The sequence below is a fragment of the Passer domesticus genome, chromosome 19 (genome assembly GCF_036417665.1).
Source record: "Passer domesticus isolate bPasDom1 chromosome 19, bPasDom1.hap1, whole genome shotgun sequence".
Lineage (NCBI taxonomy): Eukaryota > Metazoa > Chordata > Aves > Passeriformes > Passeridae > Passer > Passer domesticus.
Window position 1 is genome coordinate 3,426,573 of NC_087492.1, and position 18,664 is coordinate 3,445,236.

Sequence of the window (18,664 nt, forward strand, 5' to 3'; positions counted from 1 at the left end):
TGGAGAAGTTCAAGGATAATTAACAATTAGATGTTGTGTGCAGAGGTACTCAGCAATGCTGACCAACACTCCAGAATCTCATGAATTATTCTTAGGAAATAAATGTACAACAACATCAGAATCCCCGAGGCTCTGCAGCCACAGTCATTAGTGTTCATTTCTGCTCGGGGCTGAATGCTGTCCCCCCTTCTGCTTTATGAGCACCTAATTAAATATTTAATTGTGGTAAGGACTCCTAATTGCTACTAAAGCAGCAACACATCTCAATTTGACCAGAATTCCCAGTTTTCACTTTGCCAAGGCACTGTAATACTCAGATTATTGTATCAAAACACAGTTTTGCTGTTTTGGAAAATGAGGATTCTCTCAGGGTTGAGTCTCATGCAGGCGAGACAGGGGACAGCTGGTCTTGAGTTAGTGAAGAGCAGATCAGGAACAGAATCAAATATCAATTTGGAGCTGAAATATTACAGGAAAAACGTTTTAAGGAAGCCTGGCAGCAAGAACAAGAACTGCTCAGTGTTTCCATGCTGTGTCACCTGGAGCAGGCTGGCCTATTTAGAGAAGTTCCAGTTTCTGCTGGGAATGTTCAGAACACACAAAATCCCAAGAGCCTGAAGGAGCAGGCAGCCAAAATGCACCAATATGGGCAGAGCTTCAGGATTAAACGTGGTATTTATGTTTCCATGAGATAAACACATTATCTAGCAGTTCCAATTCTTTATCTAGAGTTTGTTTTCAAATCCAAAATGCAAAGAGAAAATCAAACCCATCTGCCCTGCCTCTGTCTGTGTGAACTCCACAGGTCACTCAGCTGACAGGGGTGTGATTGAAAATGAGGGACAGTATGTAAATAAATTAAATTTTGTATAAATAAGTGAAATTATCAGTGCTGAACTCCAGACATCAAGGTCTTCTCAGACCTTCATCTGTGTTAATTCATGTTCACTATCTCCTGCTTGTCCAAGTCTTTAGACATACAAGGCAAAACCCTTTGTGACTTGGACTGAAGGGTTTATATTTTAGATAACTTCTATCACTGGGAAAGATTTTTTTTTTAATGTCCCTCTGATGCTGAATTAAAAATAGAATAATGACACATTGCATGGAACACAGATTCTATATTTGTCTTTGAAGCATTTCCCCAGAACACTAAAAAACAACATTTATTATCTACCAGAGCACAATCACGTCCTCCAGAGATCCTGCAATGTCCTGGAGACCCTCAGGGAAATCAAAGATTGTCCCAAGGAGAGGTCACCTGCACCTTGAAGTGGCTCCTCAAGGTGCATGAACCAGCCTAGAAAACTCAAAAAAGGATTTGCAGCAAAGATAGCACTCTTGCATTAAAAAAAAAAAAAAAAAAATCTTACTGTATGGTCTTTTCTTAAATGAGCAGGAACTGAGGGGGTTCCCAGCCTGCTCCAGAGCAGGATCCATCCCTGCCCTCACCCTGTGACAGCACAAAGCCACGAGAGGGTGCCCGTGGTGTGAGCCCTGCTGTGCCCAGGCTGCTGCTTCTGCTCCCTACACCCTGAGCAAGTCCCAGCAGAGCCCTGAAGGGTTTCCTGCTGGGCTCTCCAGAGTGACACAATTCACTTTTACCCTGGATATTGTCACGGATCCTGTAGGATCTCTTGTTCTCTGCCGGGCCCCAGGAGCAAAGGGGACGTGCAGAAAACTCCCCAAGCACATTTGTGCTGCACAGAAGTGCCAAGGACAAATCCCTGCACGCAGGTAAAAATCAGGATTTTACCTCACTGGGCCAAAAGGGACAGAATAACTTTATTTCTTTATTTCTCTCCTATTTTCTCCTGACCAAGCCAGGAGCTCTGGCTGCAGCCTGCAGTCCTCTACCATACAGGGAGTGCACATCCAGCAGGGAGCACAAAGCAGGAATGTTTTAAATGTTTTATTTGTCACTGCTCAGGCATGGTTGGAAAATCCCCAGCACGGAGTGTTTACGCTGCCTGTGTTTCCACCTCTGTCTCCAGGCAATGGACGTAAACCCTTCCCTGTTCCCCCAGCCTGCACCCAGCAGCTCCAGCAAGGAGAGCATCAGTCAGCCCAGCAGATGGGCACAGCTCAGATCCCAAATAAACCCAACCTGTGCTCCAGAAGGAGACAAGCAGCCCTTTCCCTGGAAATCTCTATATATAGCTTTGTAGAATTAGTGTCCTTTGCAGCAGTAAGGGCAATTTTTAGAACAAAACATCACATATCTACTTATATGTGGATCGTTTCCTATTATTTATTTTATTCCAGCCATCCTCAGGGACAGATCCTGTAACCAGTTTAGCAGCAGCAAAATCATTATTCAACAGTCTGACAGCAGAAAAAGGAATAGCACAGCTGGCAACCTCCCTCCCTGTGACCCCTGAGAGTGCAACAGAAATACAGCACAGCCCAGCTGGCTGAATTTTTTCCCACTCTTTTTTCCAAATTCCATGATTCCTGCCAGTGTATTTGCTGCAGAGGTAAAGCACTGCAAGCTTGGGATGAACAAAAGGAAATGGTTCTGGCACTCTGCAGACTCATTCTTGTCCTAACGGATGAAGGTTTTCATCCAGAGGATTCCAAAATAGCAGAATTGTTTTTTTCTGCAGTGATGGAGTTCCTGACTTTAGTGTTGGAGACGTGAGCAGCAACAAAACCAACACTGTCAGCTGGGGATGGCTCTTCTGCCAGTGAAATAGAGACATGGCTCTCTTTGCCCAGAAAATCTACATTTTCCAAGGATTCTCAGAAAAGTACAACAAACCCCATGGGCACTTTCCAGCTAGCTCCAACTCTCCACTCTGTGTGTTCAACATTTGACAGCCATCCTCACAGACCAGAAATGCTGTAACACTCCACATGCCATGAATCTGAGCTGAAAAAAAAAGAGTATGGCAAAAGGGGAAGCAAGAAAAACCCCTTTGCACTCAGATTTAGTTCTGTTCCACCCCCAAGGCAGCCACAGCCACTTTTTCTGAGCCTTTGCCTGCTCCTGTCTGGCCTCAGGTTTGGGGTTTTTTGTGCTGCAGAAGCAGATGTGAGGCTGCAAAGTGCAAGTTTTCTTTTTTTAAAAAAAAAATTTAATTCTTGTTTTAGTTTTTATTTTAATTTTTATTTTAGTCCCATAGCAAGAAATGAGATTTCCTGAGAACAGCAAAGCCCAAAAAGTGAGAGGCAGCCCCAGGCAGAGTCCAGCTGCAAACTCCACCAGCTGCAGCCCTTCAGCCCCAGCCCTGGGCAGCTCCTGGGACTCACAGAAAGCATCTGGTCTTCGTCGGGGCCCTGGGGCTGTCACATTTCAAAGGCTCCCTCTGAGAGCTCCAGAGGCAATGGAAAATATGTTCAGTTGCAAGTGGAGTCACAGGGAGATGGAAGGGAGGAATCAGCTCGTGGATCCAGCTCCCTGTGCTGGCTCCAGCTTCAGAGCAGCCTTTGGAAAAACGGGGGGAAACTCCCCAGAATGTGCAAAGCATCTGAAAAACAAGGGAGGTTTGGTTCCACCTCTGCCCCTGAGGAAAACAGGGAATTGGGAACCACAGAGAGCAGAGATGGAGTTTCTTTTTAGGAAAATTGCAGCTCTGTGAGGTGGGGGGAGCTCAGAGCTCCACGGGGAGCAGGCAAAGTGTGCTGGGCTAAAGGAGGGCTTTGGATGCTCAAGGTTGATCTCTCGCCTGCCAGGAGCTGAGGAACTCTGAGCAAAGCACACCCAGAGGTTTGAGCAGCCCCAGAGCTGCACTGGGAGCTGCTGGGCCCCCAGAGCCTCTGTGCTTCAGAGAGAGGAGGGAAAATGCAGCTGCTTCTCCTCTGCCATTTGTGAGAGGTTTTTTAGTTTAGCCAGAGCCCTAAAAACATCCCCTGTGCACAGGAAAGGCTCTCAGTGGGGCTTACCTGTGAGGGGCAGAAGGGAGAGGACAGCTCAGCTGTTGAGAAGTTCTTGTGTGAATGACTGAAGGGGTTCCTGACAAAACATTGTCATCTGTTAAGAGCGGACCCCAAAATTCTCTGGGGCCTCTTAACCATCATCATCCAGGAGACTGCTGGGCTGGGGTGTGACTGGGAAGCTCTGGGGTTGCCAAAGCTCTGCCTCACAGCAGAACATTCCTGGTGCAGATCAAAAGATAAACGAGCACTGCCAACTTCAAAAGAGAAGCAGGTCCAAGGAAGGGCTGAAGAGGAAGGTGATGCTGAAAGCTGTCAGTGCCCACAGCTTCCCCAAACTGCCAGCAAGGTTATTTATTGAGAGCCCAGAGAGGGATGGCAGCTCTGATCCTGCCTTTCTTTACAATCTCCAAGTGTCCCAGCAGAGCACCAAGCACAGCAATAGATTTATCATGGGCCAGATGAGCCTCTGTGCAATATGAGCACCTTGCCAGATCTTGGGAACACTGAGGACAAAGCCATAGATGGACAAAGCAGCTGAAGGCTTCACAAAGCAAGAAAACAACAGAAGGTGGAGCAAGAAAAGTCAGTTCCCACTCAGAGTCCCAGAGCAGTGAGGCTGGAGGGGGAATTGCCCAGCACGGGGGGAAGAACCCATTGAGGTGCAGGGAATGAGGTTTAAAACAAAATTTTGCTGCCTGTCATGTGTATGCAGTGAGGATTAAGATGATGGTGTCCAAAAGGAAAACCTCCAAGGCTCACTCTGAGTGGAACTGAGCTCAGGTTGCATGGCTCATCTCACTGGAGGGAAGGTGCTGCCAGCCCCTGGAAAATCCCAGCTTTCCTGGGATTCTCACCAACCTTGCCCTGGGCTGGAAGCTGCCTCCAGGGCAGCACCAGCTGCTCCAGGGTCAGGAGTGGCTGCACAAACTCACATGAGGCCATGAAAAACAAGAGTTAACTCCCACAGCAGTAATCAGGAATCCACACTGCTAACACCTTCTCTCCCTTGCTGAGAAAGGCAGAAGCTCTAAAAGCACATCCAAAAATGAACATTTTCAATGAAGTACACTTGCTGTATTGTTTACAGAAATTTTACATGTTTTTACTGTTGAATAGAGTGAAAAGTGAGACAGTTCATTTTTATCTCTTTTCCCACAGTTTGCAGCAGGCTGCCCCTCCTGCCTGAAGCTGGGTGCAAGCCACAAAAAGGAGCAAGGTCCTTGCAGACATCTGCAGCAAGACAGGATGCCCATCACGAGCAACAGGAAGCAAAAACCACACACAAATGTTGGCCCATCAGTCTCTCAGGGGCCACGAGCAGGATTCTGCTGCTGTTTATTACAGAGACAAAGCAACCCATGAAAGTCCCAGAAATCCACCAGCGAAGGTTCAGGTCCAGGAAATCCACACCACTTCCTGTGTTTTTAGGGAGAGAATTTCATTCTGGAAGTGTGAAATGGGGATGCTGATGTGGATTAACCACAGAGCCCTGCAGGTGCTGCTCAGGGTGAGGGTTTGTCCACTCACATCTCACACCAGCACAGAGACAACTCCACCCTCAGCAGCTTTTAGGACTCTACAACTCTCTTTATTCCAAAGCACTTCAGTGCAGTCCCTTGTGACAAGAGAACAGGCTGGGCCATCCTCAGCCAGGTGATTCCTTGAGCATCATCCATGAGCATCATCCCTGCTCAGCTCTGCCTCCCCCACTGCCCCAGGAGCTCGCTCCCACCACTGCATCTTTAGGCACAGCAATAAGAAAGTGTCAGGCAGAGAAAAGTCAAGTAAAAACAGTTTCTTCAGAGGAAATGAATCATTGAAGTGCATGACAAGGCTGAAAGCCACAGGCTGAACCGCAGTCCTCCACGAGATGCACTTTGCTGCTGACAATGCCTTCAGTTCTTGCAGCTGCTGGGGGGAGAGCAGCTCCTCTGGAGGTGGAGGCAGGACCAGAAAAGCTGTCAGAGCTGCCTGGGCTGTCCCTGCAGGGGCAGCATCTCTGTGCCTGGGGGCTGGGGCTGCAGCAGGGCCAGCTGCTCCGGGGCAGCTGCTCGGGCTGGTTTCTGGGCTGGCTGTCTCCAGGAGCTGGTGTCTGCAGCAGGGACACAGGAGCAGCCCCTCATCAGCAGGAAGCTGACAAAGGGACCCGGCTTTAGAAGGGAGAAGGCTCAGGGAGCACCCAACACACACAGCACAGAATGTTTTAAGCACTGCAGCCTCCCCAGCCCTGGAAAACTGGCACCCAGGAGGGATCTACACTGGAGGTTGTGCCCAAACCCACTGGGGCTCCTGCCCAGCCTCTGCCAGGCTGAACAAAACATTTCTAACAGGGAAACAGCTCTGGCTTCCTCAGAGTTCCTTCCCAGCTCTACCAAGGGAAGCAAACAGAAAGATCTCAGGCAGAATTTAACAGCATTGCCAGAGTTAATGCCCAAATTGAGGCTCTGAAAGCCCTGTGATTTTAACATCTGAGCCTAAATTTTACCTTTCCTAGGAAAAGCATCACATATTTGGGCTACTGAGCCAAAAATAGGAGCAGCCCTTGCTTTTCCCCAGCAGCATCTCCTGCCCATTTCTCCCAGAGCTGAATAGGAATGGCATCATCTCCATCCTCAGTTTGTTCCCAAACTCTGGCCAGCCCCAGACCTGCACTAAATCTTTATTTTCTCAGCTCACAAGGGATGCTGCTGTGGGGAAGCAATTTCAAGCTGGCCTGCCTGGAATGCCAAAGACATAACAACATGCCAAGAGCAGTTTGCTGAGCAGGAAGCTAAAAGGATACTGCAGACCTTTCTTCATGATTTAATTTACCTTCTGGATTTATTTCTGAATCACTGGTGTTCCCAGGTTCTTCCTTCAGAACTCCCACATCCTTTGCCCAATCTGCCCATTTAATTTCCTCTACTCTGGAGAGACAAAATGCAAGAAGACACTGATGCCTGGAATGCAGCAGCTCAAGCCAGATCTCATTGTTCTGCAGCCTCCCAGCCCAGCTCATCCTGCCAACACCATCCTGATGGTTTGGCTGCAGCAGCAACACCTTACTGAGCTTTTTATTTTTTGAGCAAAGATCTTCTGTAATCAAAGCTCCATGAGGTAAAATATCTCCTCCCCCTGCATATTGTCCACTGGTCTGGCTGGTTTCAAATTCTCCAGCTCAGGGAATGGTTTTTAATGGATCAATTGATTCTCAAACCTCCAGCCTGGCAATCACCAATAAATGTGGATGTGGCCAGGAGCGTGAGGCTGAGTCAGTGCTGAAATTCCCCCCAGGGTTCCCAGGCTGGGGGCTGGAGGGTGAGGGGGGAATGGTGCCTCTGCCTTACCTGAAACACCACCTCTCATCTTTCTTGTTGAGCCCCACTGACATGAAGCAGCCAGATCTCCTCTTCCCCCCCTGGCGCCACAGCCAGGCCTTCTCTATCTCCAGAATAGCAATGGCCCTCTGAAAGAGCAAAACCCAGGTCAGGGAGAAACCAGACAGAGCCCAGCCCAGCCTTCCCCCACTCAGAAACTCCCTGGGCTTGGAGAATCCCGGGGAACCCAACCCCAAAATGCTCCTGAAGGACTGCCTCAGGTTACCTGTGCAGAGAGCTGTAAATACACCTGAAATACACCTAAAATTTGGGTGTAAATATGTCTAAAAATGCACCTAAAATTTGAGTATAAATACACCTAAAAATGCACCTAAAATTTGGGTGTAAATACGCCTAAAATGCACTGCCAGGGTGACAACTTCATTTAAAAGGCACAATAATAGCTGAGCTTAGGACAGACATGTGGCATTCATATATTCTGGAAAAATCCCTCCTCCCAGGATTCTTCTCCTGGGAAGATGAGAAGCCTCAGAGAAAAAAGGAAAACAAGAATCATCTGATTTGCTTCTCCTGTGTTTTGCTCCTTTGGAGTGTGTTTGGAGATTGTTCCATTTGTTTCATGTGAATTATTTTGACTCTTTGGCCAACCAGTGCCAAGCTGTTTTGGGCTCTGGAAAGAGTCACGAGTTTTCATTATTACCTTTTTAGCATTCAGTAAGTACCCTTTCTATATTCTTTAGTATAGTATTCTTTAATATAATATCATAAAATAATAAATCAGCCTTCTGAGAACATGGAGGCAGACTCATCATTCCTTCTTCTGTATTCTTCAGTATAGTATAGTTAGTATTCTCTAATACAATATAGCATCATAAAATAATAAATCCTCCTTCTGAGAACATGGAGGCAGACTCATCATTCCTTCTTCTGTATCCTTTCTGTATTCTTTAGTATAGTATAGTTTAATATTTTTTAATATAATATAGCATCATAAAATAATAAATCAGCCTTCTGAGAACATGGAGTCAGACTCATCAGTCCTTCTTCTGTATTCTTCAGTATAGTATAGTTTAGTATTCTTTGATATAATATAACATGATAAAATAACAAATCATCCTTCTGAGAACATGGAGGCAGACTCATCGTTCCTCCCTGCCACGAGGGCACCCTGCAAATACAGCACAGGCAGGCACTGGCACCTGTGCCCTGAGAGCCCAGCAGGGCTTTGGGGCTCACCTGCAGCTTCCAGACGCTCTTGCTGTAGCCAGAAATATCCGTGACAGTCTCGCTCATGAGGGCAATCAGCATGTTCAGCAGCAGGATGTAGGTGAGGATGACGAACAGCAGCAGCAGCAGCATGACAAAGTACCTGAACCTGGCGTGCTCCTGGAAGTCCAGGTCCCCCATGCCGATGGTGATCTTGAAGAGCTCCAGGGAGACGCTGAGCAGCCCCCCGTACATGGCGTGGCTGCCCGAGCCCTCCAGGTGAGCCAGGGACTTGTTCTGGGACACCGAGGGGGCATCGCCCATCAGCGTCACCAGGGCTGCGAGGAAAACACGAGCTGAGCTCCTGGGAAAGGGATTTCTGCAGCTCAGCCCTGGGGTGGCTCAGAGGGGGCTCACCTGCAGCGAAGCCGAAGAGGAAGATCATGTACACCAGGAGGAAGCGCAGCAGGTCTCTCATGATGGTCTGGAACACAAACAGGGGGAGTGCTGTGCTTTATCTCGCGTGGAATCACCTGGATGAGCCCACACATCACCAACCAGCCCTCGGGAACACTGACTGCGAGGTTTCCACCTTTTGTCCAGTGTAAAAAACTGTTAATGTCTGTTAAATTACTTCCACAGGTAAATAATATCATTGGCAGGTTGATCTGACAGTTCTTTGTTGCTCTGCTGGTATGAACAGTTCTTTGAAACAAATAAATACCCTGTTGGCTCCCACTATGGCTGTTTCCAAATTGTTTCAGCACACACCCCCTCTCCTTTCCACCTCCACTGGCTTTACACAAACGGTGACCAGAATTCTTCCCTGGCACCTCATTTCATCCCTGCTTTGCCTTTCCAGTCCCAGGTTCCTCTGTGGATCTGGAAACACTTTTCAGGCTGAGCTGAGCACCTCCAGGGAGCCCACACTGGTTTTCAGTGGGGTTTGGAGTGGATTTTGTCACACAGGTGTCACCTGCTGCCACCTGGGATGTCCTGGGTTCCTCTGTGGATCTGGAAACACTTTTCAGGCTGAGCTGAGCACCTCCAGGGAGGTGGTTTTCATCACTATTTAGAGTGGTTTTGGCACATAGATGTCAGCTGCTGTCCTCTGGGATGTTCAGCTGACACAGAGGTGTCAGCTGCTGTCCCCTGTTTTGACACACAGCTGTCATCTGCTGTCCCCTGGGATGTCCCAGGTTCCTCTGTGGATCTGGAAACACTTCTCAGGCCAGGCTGAGCAGCTGCAGGGAGCCCACACTGTTTCCCAGTGCTGTTTGGAGTGGTTTTTGGCACGCAGGTGTCAGCTGCTGCCACCTGGGATGCTCAGCGCTGCCAAACCAGAGCTTTGCTGCAGCTGTAGATGAAGACACCGACCTAACCCCATTCTGCAGCACCCGTGCTTCCACAGGACACCAATCCCAGCTCCTCCCAGCCCCAGCCCCTTCCCTGCAGAGGCTTTTGGCCAGCCCTGACCTTCTGGATCATGACGCTGTAGATGCCGGTGCGCTGGAAGCCGCGGGTGTAGTAGAGGGTGTTGACCCAGCCCAGGAGCAGGGAGAACACCATCACTGCCACGTAGTTCTCTGAGCTGGCTCCGTACAGCACTGCTGAGAGCAGCAGGGAGAAGGCCTGGATGAAGCTGGAGAGGAAACAAAAGGAAGTGGCAGTGGCTCACCTCAGCAAGAAGGGCTCTTGTAGATCTACTCTGCAATGAAAGAGTTTGGGGAGGCTGAGAGGAGCACAGAGAGCCCTGACAGCAACAAAAAATGGCTCAGGACAAGAGGCAGCAGCTGAGAGGAGCACACAGAGCCCTGACAGCAATAAGAAAAGGCTCAGGACGAGAGGCAGCAGCAGGAGAAGGCAGCAGGGGTGCAAAGAGAGGGGCAGGGGATCTGGGCTTGCTGCTCTCCAGCCCTGTGGCAGGGCTGGGGCAGCTCGGCTGCACGAAGCAGCAGCTCCAGGCTGGGGCTGTGGCAGAGCCCAGGACTCACATCAGGATCTCGATGCAGCTGTCAGAGCACATGGTCTTCAGGGACTGGCGCCTCCTCCGCAGGTACAGGCTCTGGAAAAATCAGAGCTCCACTAACCAGAGCCAGGCCAGGGGACACAGGCAGCCCTGCCCTGCCCTGCCCCAGGCAAAGCTCTGCTCCCTGTGCTCCCCTTTCATCTCCCAGATCCCCCATTTCATCCCTCCCGGATGAAAAAAGCCCTTATTTATAAAGGGCAAGGATAAACAAGGGCTGAATCATGGCCCAGCCCCATGTCTTTATTAATAGCCTGCATTAAATGCCAGGGATGCATTTTAATGCCATAAATCGCAGAAGTCTCTCAGAATTATTTGCTGTTGTGGAACTGTGATCCCCCTTGCCCAGCAACCTGGCTTGTGCTGCCCCTGCCAGATCACAGTGAGTGTCCAGAGCAGGATTCCCTCCTGCACATCCTGATCTCAGGAGAACAGATCCTTTTTTTTCCCCCCTTTTTTCCTTTTCTTACCATGAAACCAGAGAAGAGATCCCCCTACCTGAGCAAAGATCAGATAAATGCCTCCTAACAAGATAATGATCAGTCCAGAGACCCAGAGGAAGCCTCCAGCTGTGAACTCCACTGGGAAGGAAGGCTGCAAGACAAAACCAAAACCACCCAAAGCAGTGGAGATTGGGCAGAGGAAATTATGACAACTTTTAAATTCTGCTCCATCCATCCAGACCAAAAGACTGGGCCTACCTTCACCCTTAAGGGCTGGTAGTAGGCAATGGCTGTGAAGATGATCATGAACGACAGGTAAGAGGCAAAGCTGAAGTAGAACCTCTTGGAAGCAAACGTTTCCCATTTTTGCTGGAGCAGTTTGTTCAGTGGCTCCAAAACCACCATCTTGTACCGGTTCTGTGGGGAAACAGGAAACCAGAGTGCAGCTGTGTGCCAGCAGGAATGGGAATTCACCACAGGATGGTGATTCTAAGGGCTGGAGCTGCGTGCATTCAGCTGGGGAGTTGTTAAGGGGTTATTCAGTCAGGTGTTTTAGTGTGAAAGATATCAAATATTGCATAGAAGTCACTTCATTGAGGTATTTGAGCAAACTGAGGCTTAAGACAACCAAAGGATCAAAATTTCTCTCTAATTATGGATGGTCAGAGCCATGCCAAGCAGCCTCCAAACAACAAAATCTGCAGACATCCCCAGGAATCATTCCTTTTTCCAGAGAAACCACCACCTGAGAGCCCACATTCACGTGAAACACCGCAATTACAGAGCAGCACCACAAAAAAGGACAGAAACCATGGCAAAGGCTTTGTGGGGAGGCTCACCGGGGTGTCACTGCTGTAGGCCAGGATCTCCAGCACGGAGTTCTCCTCGAAGCTGTCCAGGGAGGACAGGTCGTAGAGGGACACGTGGATGGGGCCGTAGGTCCACTCGGTGAACTTGCGGGACAGGTGCCGGTAGCCGGGCTCCTGGATCTCCCTCTGGATGATGTGCCTGAAGATCTGACAGCAGCACAAGCCTGTTCCTGGGCTGCAGGGCCAGAGGGACACCCAAGGCAGCACAGCCAGCACCGGGGCTGGGTGAAAGCAGGGGAACAAGGCAGGAGTGGGGCCAGGGACAGGGCAGGGACAGGGCAGGGACACTGAGGCTCTGCAGGACACAGCTGAGTGGCTTGGAGGTGCCCTCCTGCTGCCATGACATTTCCTGAAAAATCCCTTTGCCAGGATTTTTTCACTTGAGAAGCTGAAAAGCCTCAGAGGAAAAGAAAACCAATAACTATCTGCTGCTGTGGAATGCAATAGGTGCATTTTTGATTGGTCCATGTTGGTTGTTTCTAATTAATGGCCAATCACAGTCAGCTGGCTTGGGCTCTCTGAGAGTCACCAGCTTTTGTTATCATTCCTTTCCTGTTCTTTCCAGCCTTCTGAAGGATCCTTTCTATTCCTTATAGTATAGTTTTATGCTACAACTAAACTTTCAGTATAGCATTAATATAATATAATATAATATAATATAATATAATATAATATAATATAATATAATATAATATAATATAATATAATATAATTAATGTAATATAATAATATAGTAAATAGAATAGATATATAATATAATGTAATTAATATAATATAATGTAATTAATATATAATATAATGTAATTAATATATAATATAATGTAATATAATATAGTATGATATAATATAATATAGTATGATATAATATAATATAGTATGATGTAATGTAATGTAATGTAATGTAATGTAATGTAATGTAATGTAATATAACATAATATATCAGCCTTCTGAAACACAGAGTCGAGGTTCTCATCTCTTCCCTCACCCTGGGACCCTCGAACACCCCCACCCTCCTTTGTGTCCCCTGTGGCCGTGGCCCTGCCAGCAGCACCAGCACACCTTGGCTGCAAGAAGCCCCAACCCCAAACCCCCCTGGACAGCAGGCCAGGCTGCAAACCCCCCCAGCCCTGCCCCTCAGCTCCCCCGGCCGTGCCCACCTCCACTTTGCCCGTCTTGGCAGCCAGCTGCAGGGGGTTTAAGCCGTCGTAGTTGGCGATCTCCTCCAGCTTGCAGGTGGGGTCCAGCTGGACGCCCGCCTTGAGGATCTGCACGTAGGCGGAGCTGACGAAGCGGGTGTTCTCCTCGCTGTCGTCGGCGATCATCACCAGCGCGTGCAGCACCGTGTTGCCCTGCGTGTCCTGCTCCTGCAGCCGGGCGCGCTGGTGCGGGTTGTTCAGCAGGTAATGCACCACGTCCAGCTGGTTGGTGCAGGCGGCCAGGGACAGCGGGAGCTCACCTGGGGGCGGGACACGGCGTGGGGAGGGGGGAGAGGGTGAAAGAGGAGTCAAGAAAGGGGGGAGAGCAATGCTATAGGAATATGTTAAATATATAAAAATATATCAAATATATAAAATATGTAAAAATATATCAAAATATATAAAATATATTTTAATATATAAAATATATTAAAATATATAAAAATATATTAAAAATATAAAAATATAAACATATATAAGATACATTAAAATATATAAAGATATATAAAATATATAAAAATATATAAAGAATATAAAAATATATAAAAAGATATAAAATATATTAAAATATATAAAGATATATAAATATATAAAAATATATAAAAAATATAAAATATATAAAATACATTAAAATATATAAAGATATATAAAATATATAAAAATATATAAAGAATATAAAAATATATAAAAAGATATAAAATATATTAAAATATATAAAGATATATAAATATATAAAATATATAAAATATATAAAAATATATAAAATATATAGAAATATATAGAAATATATAAAATATATAAAAATACTAATGTATATATAAATATATAAAAATATTTTTAAATACTTAAAATATAAAATATATTTAAACTATTAAAATATAAAATTATTAAAAATATAAAAATTATATAGCATTATATTAAATTACATAAATATGTGCATATATAACTTATATTAGTATATATATAAAATATTAAATATATGTAAAAATATTAAATATATCTAGAAATATTTAAAATAGATACAATATATAAAATAGATACTATAATAATATATAAATACATATAAATATATAAAGATATACAAAATTCTATAAGAATTCTATAAGAATTCTATAAGAATTCTATAAGAATTCTATAAAAATTATATTAAAGTTATATAAAATTATATTAATATTGTATAGAAGTTGCCCAGAATTTTATCACTGAAACACAGAACAGGTTCTGCCTCAGTGTCTCTGGATTCTGGAAGGGTTTTACCATAAATAATTACTCTGGTTCTGGGGCAGCTGAAGCACTTTCCCACATCTCAAACTGATCTCTCAGATCTGAACTAGCCAGGTATTGCTGTCTGAATCCACGCAGGATGAAACACATCAGCCCAAGGGTGATGGAAACGCAGTGAACACCCCAGACATGAAAGGATTCTGCCTTTTAAATGAGTCAAGGCCTGGATTAAAGGGCCCTGAAGATGCCACCAGAGGGGCAAACCCACCTAGAATTAGTGACACCACACACAGCACGGCAACAAAAACCCCGAAAACTCACCAAAATAGAAGTAAACTCCTTCTTTCTTCTTCCTGAAGAACTCCCCGTGGGCCCTGGCGTGGACGTCGGCCCCGTTCTCCACCAGCAACTTCACCATCTCCAGGCTCCTCTTCTCGATGGCGATGTGCAGCGCGGTCTGGCCTGGGGCACAGCAAGCCCTGCCACCCTGTGCCCTCCAGGGACAGCAGGGCTGGCCCCGGGGTGGCTGCAGGCTGGGCTGGCAGCCGAGGGCACCACCAGAACCCAACCATTCCCCTGCCTGGCACCGGGGGCTGAGGCTGCTGCTCAGCCAAGCAGAGCTCCTTTAACAGCCACAGACCACTTCATTTTTACAAGTGCTTTTTATACTTTCCCGAGTAAATAGTCTCACTTCTTGGGCTATTAAAAGCATGTATCATTTCTGTTTTACAGAGGAGATGCAGCAGCAGAATTAGAAATAAAAGGTCAGTGTGCTGAGTGTGACTGCTCCAGTTCCCCTCTCTTTCCTGCTCATCTCACAGGAATCCTTCCTTACCTCTGTAGAAGCAGTCGGAGCAGGACACGTTGACCAGTGGCCTGGGGTTCTGTGTCTTTTGGTCTATTTCCAGCAGGACTGGGATTGTGTCATTCTTCCCATTTTTTAAGTTCAGCAGGGCTTTCATCAAGCAGGTTTTCCCAGACTTTGCATCTGGCAGGGAGAGAGGATTGAATGGGTTGTGGGTGTGCTTTGCACACGGCTGTAGTGCTCGATTCAGGGATCAAATATCATCTTCATTTTAAAGGGTTTTATCAGTATTTTTAGCAGATCTAAAAAAAATTATCTAAAAACCTTAGGATATATTCAATTAATGGCATTCTCCACCTTGGGGTGAATGTAAGGAAAATAAAAGAAGACAGAGAAGGTGGAGAAAGCAAAGAACCACGAGCACATTCCCCTGCTCCCCCATAAATATGAATATGTTATTCATATTTGTGAATAACAAACCATTCCAGGGGCAGGGATCTACCTGTGTACTCGGAATTGGTGAGGAATTTGGAGTTCCTCCTTAAGTACTCCAGCAGGCCATCCAGAGCCTCGGGGCTGCCCCGGACCACGGCGCTGAACAGCCGGTCCCTGTCAAAGCGATTCGGGTCCTTCTGGCTGCGGGACAGAGGCAGAGTCAGGAATTCCGGGGGGATTCTGCAGAGGGCAGTTCTGGGGAGCAGGGACAGGAGCGAGCCACGAGCTCCAGTGGGACAGAGGAAGGAAGGAGGGAGACGGAGGAGGTTTTGTTGGGAGGGGGAAAAAACCCAAAAGAACAACACTCAAATGTTTTATTTTTGAGTCAAGGGAAAAACAGAGACGGTTATTTCCCAGAATCCTGCTAAGTGGCTGCTCTTTCCATCAGCTGGAGCTGTTCCCAGACCCAGGCTGATGTGCAGCCCTGGCAGGCACCCAGAGCACAGAGAGCAGCCCAGGGTGGCTGCAGGACTGGGTCAGGCCCAGCCCTGCTGGGATTCACTGGGGACCCTTTCAGTGTGGACTTGGGAAAATCCATTGCAGGGTCAGTGAGGATCACCTGGATCCACCCAAACTGGTCAAACACCCCCAGTTACTCACTTGCTGACGAGTCCTGGCCGATAATTCAGATTAATCTTGATTTTAGGGGCAAAGTCGCTGCTCTCCTTCTGATAAGGCGTCTCCAAGGGTTGTGGCTCTCCTTTCCTCCCAAGTCCTGACTTTTCTTCCTTTCTGCTCGGGGCAGGTTTCTCTTCCTGGGTGCTGTCATCTGTCTCCAGCAATCCTAAGAGCCTGTTCCTCTGAGCTGGGCCTGGCTGCCCGTTTGTGAACTTATCCATTGCCAGGAGAGATGGTCCTGCAGACCACCAAGAGGTTCCCTGTGGGGCACTAAACCTGCAAGGAGGGATGGGGAGAATTAACACGATTTCTTCACAAACCCCAAAGGCATTTGGACACAAAGTTCATTCCCAGGTTGACCACAGGTCCCTTAAGAGGGAGATTTGGTAAAACTCTGCATGGAGGAGCAGTATTTGGATAAAGAATCAGGGCCCTAAGTGGGGTTCCAGTGGAGGAGAGGTTTAGAAGCAGCTCATGAAGCAAAGGCAGCTCTGAACATCTGAACCCCCAGTGTGGGATGACCTCACCTGTTGGCAGCAGCACAGGTTCCTGACATAAAAGGCAAGGAAAGTGGCTCTTTAGGGGTGTGGGATCGCTGTTCTTGTCTCAGTGCAGCCAGCACAGGCACAGGCTGCTCACCAAGTGGCCAAAAAGATAAAGGTTCACTGGGGAGCAGCGATGAGTTTGCCCACAGTCCCTGCTGGGAAGCTTTAGGCTGTCCACACTGGGAAAAACACCTGCACAAACTGTCTGGCATTTCATCCTTGATGGGCAAAATGAGTGGGATCTCCTCGATATTTGGAGCTGCTGGTTATCCGTGGAGCACAGAACTGGAGCTCCCAGCTCCAGGACCAGCACATTCCCCTGCCCCGGGGGCTCTGCCCAAGGGCAGCAGCACAGCAGAGCCCCCAGAGCCCCCTTCTCTCATCTGGGGCTTCCTGAGCTCGGCTTTGGCTCTTTGGACACCTCTCTCTGTGTCTCTCAGACCACACCCAAGGCACAGAGCCCAGGCCAGCGTTTCACAGGGTTTGTGGGGCAGAAATTACATCCACAGCCACCAACCTGCAGCACAGCTCTGGTCAGCAGCTCCTGCTCATTCCCAGGCGCTCCCTCCAAAGGGTTAACAGGATTCCTCTGAGGAGAAATCTCCCTTGCTGGGGCTACAGGCACACTCCATAGCCTGCACCAGCAAATGGACACAGAATAAGAATTTTGGCTTAGGTTGGGGTGTGAAAAAACACAGCTCTGGGCAGAAAACAGCCAGAAAACCTCTTCATGCAGCTGACAGCAAAAATGCAAGGGCTGGTTTGGAGACAAGCCCTTGTGATAATTCAGACACTCCGTTTAGTCTGCGCCCTAGTGACAAACATTCCCCTGCACACACCCTGCAACCCCGCTCGGACTGGCCTCCCTCCCCAGAACACTTACTGGGACATCTGCTGAATCCTTTAGGAGGATATTTGCACTTCCACAACACTTTGCTCGCGCTTTTCTGTCTTCCTCTCCCCAAAATCACTCCTCAGCTGCAGTTTCCATCTCTCCACAGCGCCCAGGAGAGTTTTTTACTGTCAGTCTTGCACAGACAGAGCGTCTGGGTTAAAAGCAAGAGCAAAAAGGTCCCATAAAAAAAGACCCCCGGAGGTGCCCACCCTCCCTGGGAGCACTCTCTGCTTGCCAGCCCCACTTGCACCCCCAAGAACTGAGTTCTTTCCCCGAGCCCTGCTGTCAGCAGAGCTCAGCACTCACCAGAAGCTGCTGCCAGCTCCACCCCAGAGCTGATCTGACAAGGAGTCCCAAGGGCTCCTTCAGAGGGGAAGCGGCCTCCCAGCAGAGGCCAAGTCAAGCAGCCAGAAGCGTTAGTTGGCATGAAGGCAGCCCCAGAAGGGTCTCCATCCATGGGAGAGAAGCCGTGCAGGGCTCGTGCTCATCCCAGCAGCCTGGCAGGGGCACGGCGTGCAGCTCCTGGCTGGTCCATGAGAGAATCCAAGGCTCCTGTGAGGAGGAACACCCCCAGAACCTTGTGATCCACCCCAGTGTGTGGCTTCGTGCAGAGTGAGGCAGGCTCGCACAGGAAATGACTGGCTAGATTTCTCACTGGAGGGGAGAGCCAATGAGTGCAGTGCTCTTATATGGGAAAGCTGGCTGCCTGCTGCAAACTCGGGATGCTTAACCCCTGCCTGCACACAGCCTCTGCCTCCCCCCAGCCCCTCAAGGCTCCCCAGGAGCAGCAGAAGTGCTGGGAGGAGCTGAGGCCACGCTCGGTGTGGAAGGCAGCCCCAGGGACACGGGCTGAGGTGCCACCAGGAGCAGGGACAGGGGCTCCTCAGGGCTCAGGGCAGCCCCAGGTGCTCCCAGACCCTCAGGGCACTGCTTGCTGCATCTGCTCCAGGCCCTGGGTGTGCTCCAAAGGGGAAAAGGCTGGCAGAGGCTTCCCCTGGGAGCAGGGATGTCCCCCCGCCCCACAGCTGACTGTCCCTGGGCACACACACCCCAAAAATGCTTTGCTGTCCCCTCCCAGGGCAGGGGAAGCAGAGGACAGCAGGGTCAGGTCCTGCAGGGTGACCCCAGCACCCCCTGCCCCACAGC

General features: G+C 48.3%; 1 protein-coding gene across 2 annotated transcripts; it reads right to left on the minus strand.

The window, feature by feature from the left end:
* Positions 1-2,226: 2,226 nt before the first annotated feature.
* LOC135283569 (transient receptor potential cation channel subfamily V member 2-like) lies at positions 2,227-18,166 on the minus strand. 2 transcript variants are annotated; one of them, XM_064394501.1, is made up of 18 exons: positions 17,825-18,166; positions 17,507-17,669; positions 17,141-17,258; positions 16,061-16,354; positions 15,468-15,601; positions 14,996-15,148; positions 14,482-14,622; positions 12,898-13,196; positions 11,711-11,887; positions 11,130-11,288; positions 10,927-11,022; positions 10,397-10,467; positions 9,879-10,044; positions 8,820-8,886; positions 8,433-8,740; positions 7,206-7,324; positions 6,691-6,785; positions 2,227-5,971 (listed from the first exon to the last, which is right to left on the minus strand). In XM_064394501.1, the coding sequence occupies exons 4-18, from the start codon at positions 16,297-16,299 to the stop codon at positions 5,841-5,843; spliced, it is 2,355 nt and encodes a 784-aa protein (XP_064250571.1). In that variant the 5' UTR covers positions 16,300-16,354; positions 17,141-17,258; positions 17,507-17,669; positions 17,825-18,166; the 3' UTR covers positions 2,227-5,840. The 2 variants fall into 2 exon arrangements, with proteins under 2 accessions (XP_064250571.1, XP_064250572.1); XM_064394502.1 differs by having other exon boundaries at positions 5,870-6,012; positions 17,825-18,165.
* Between the last annotated feature and the right edge of the window lie 498 nt (positions 18,167-18,664).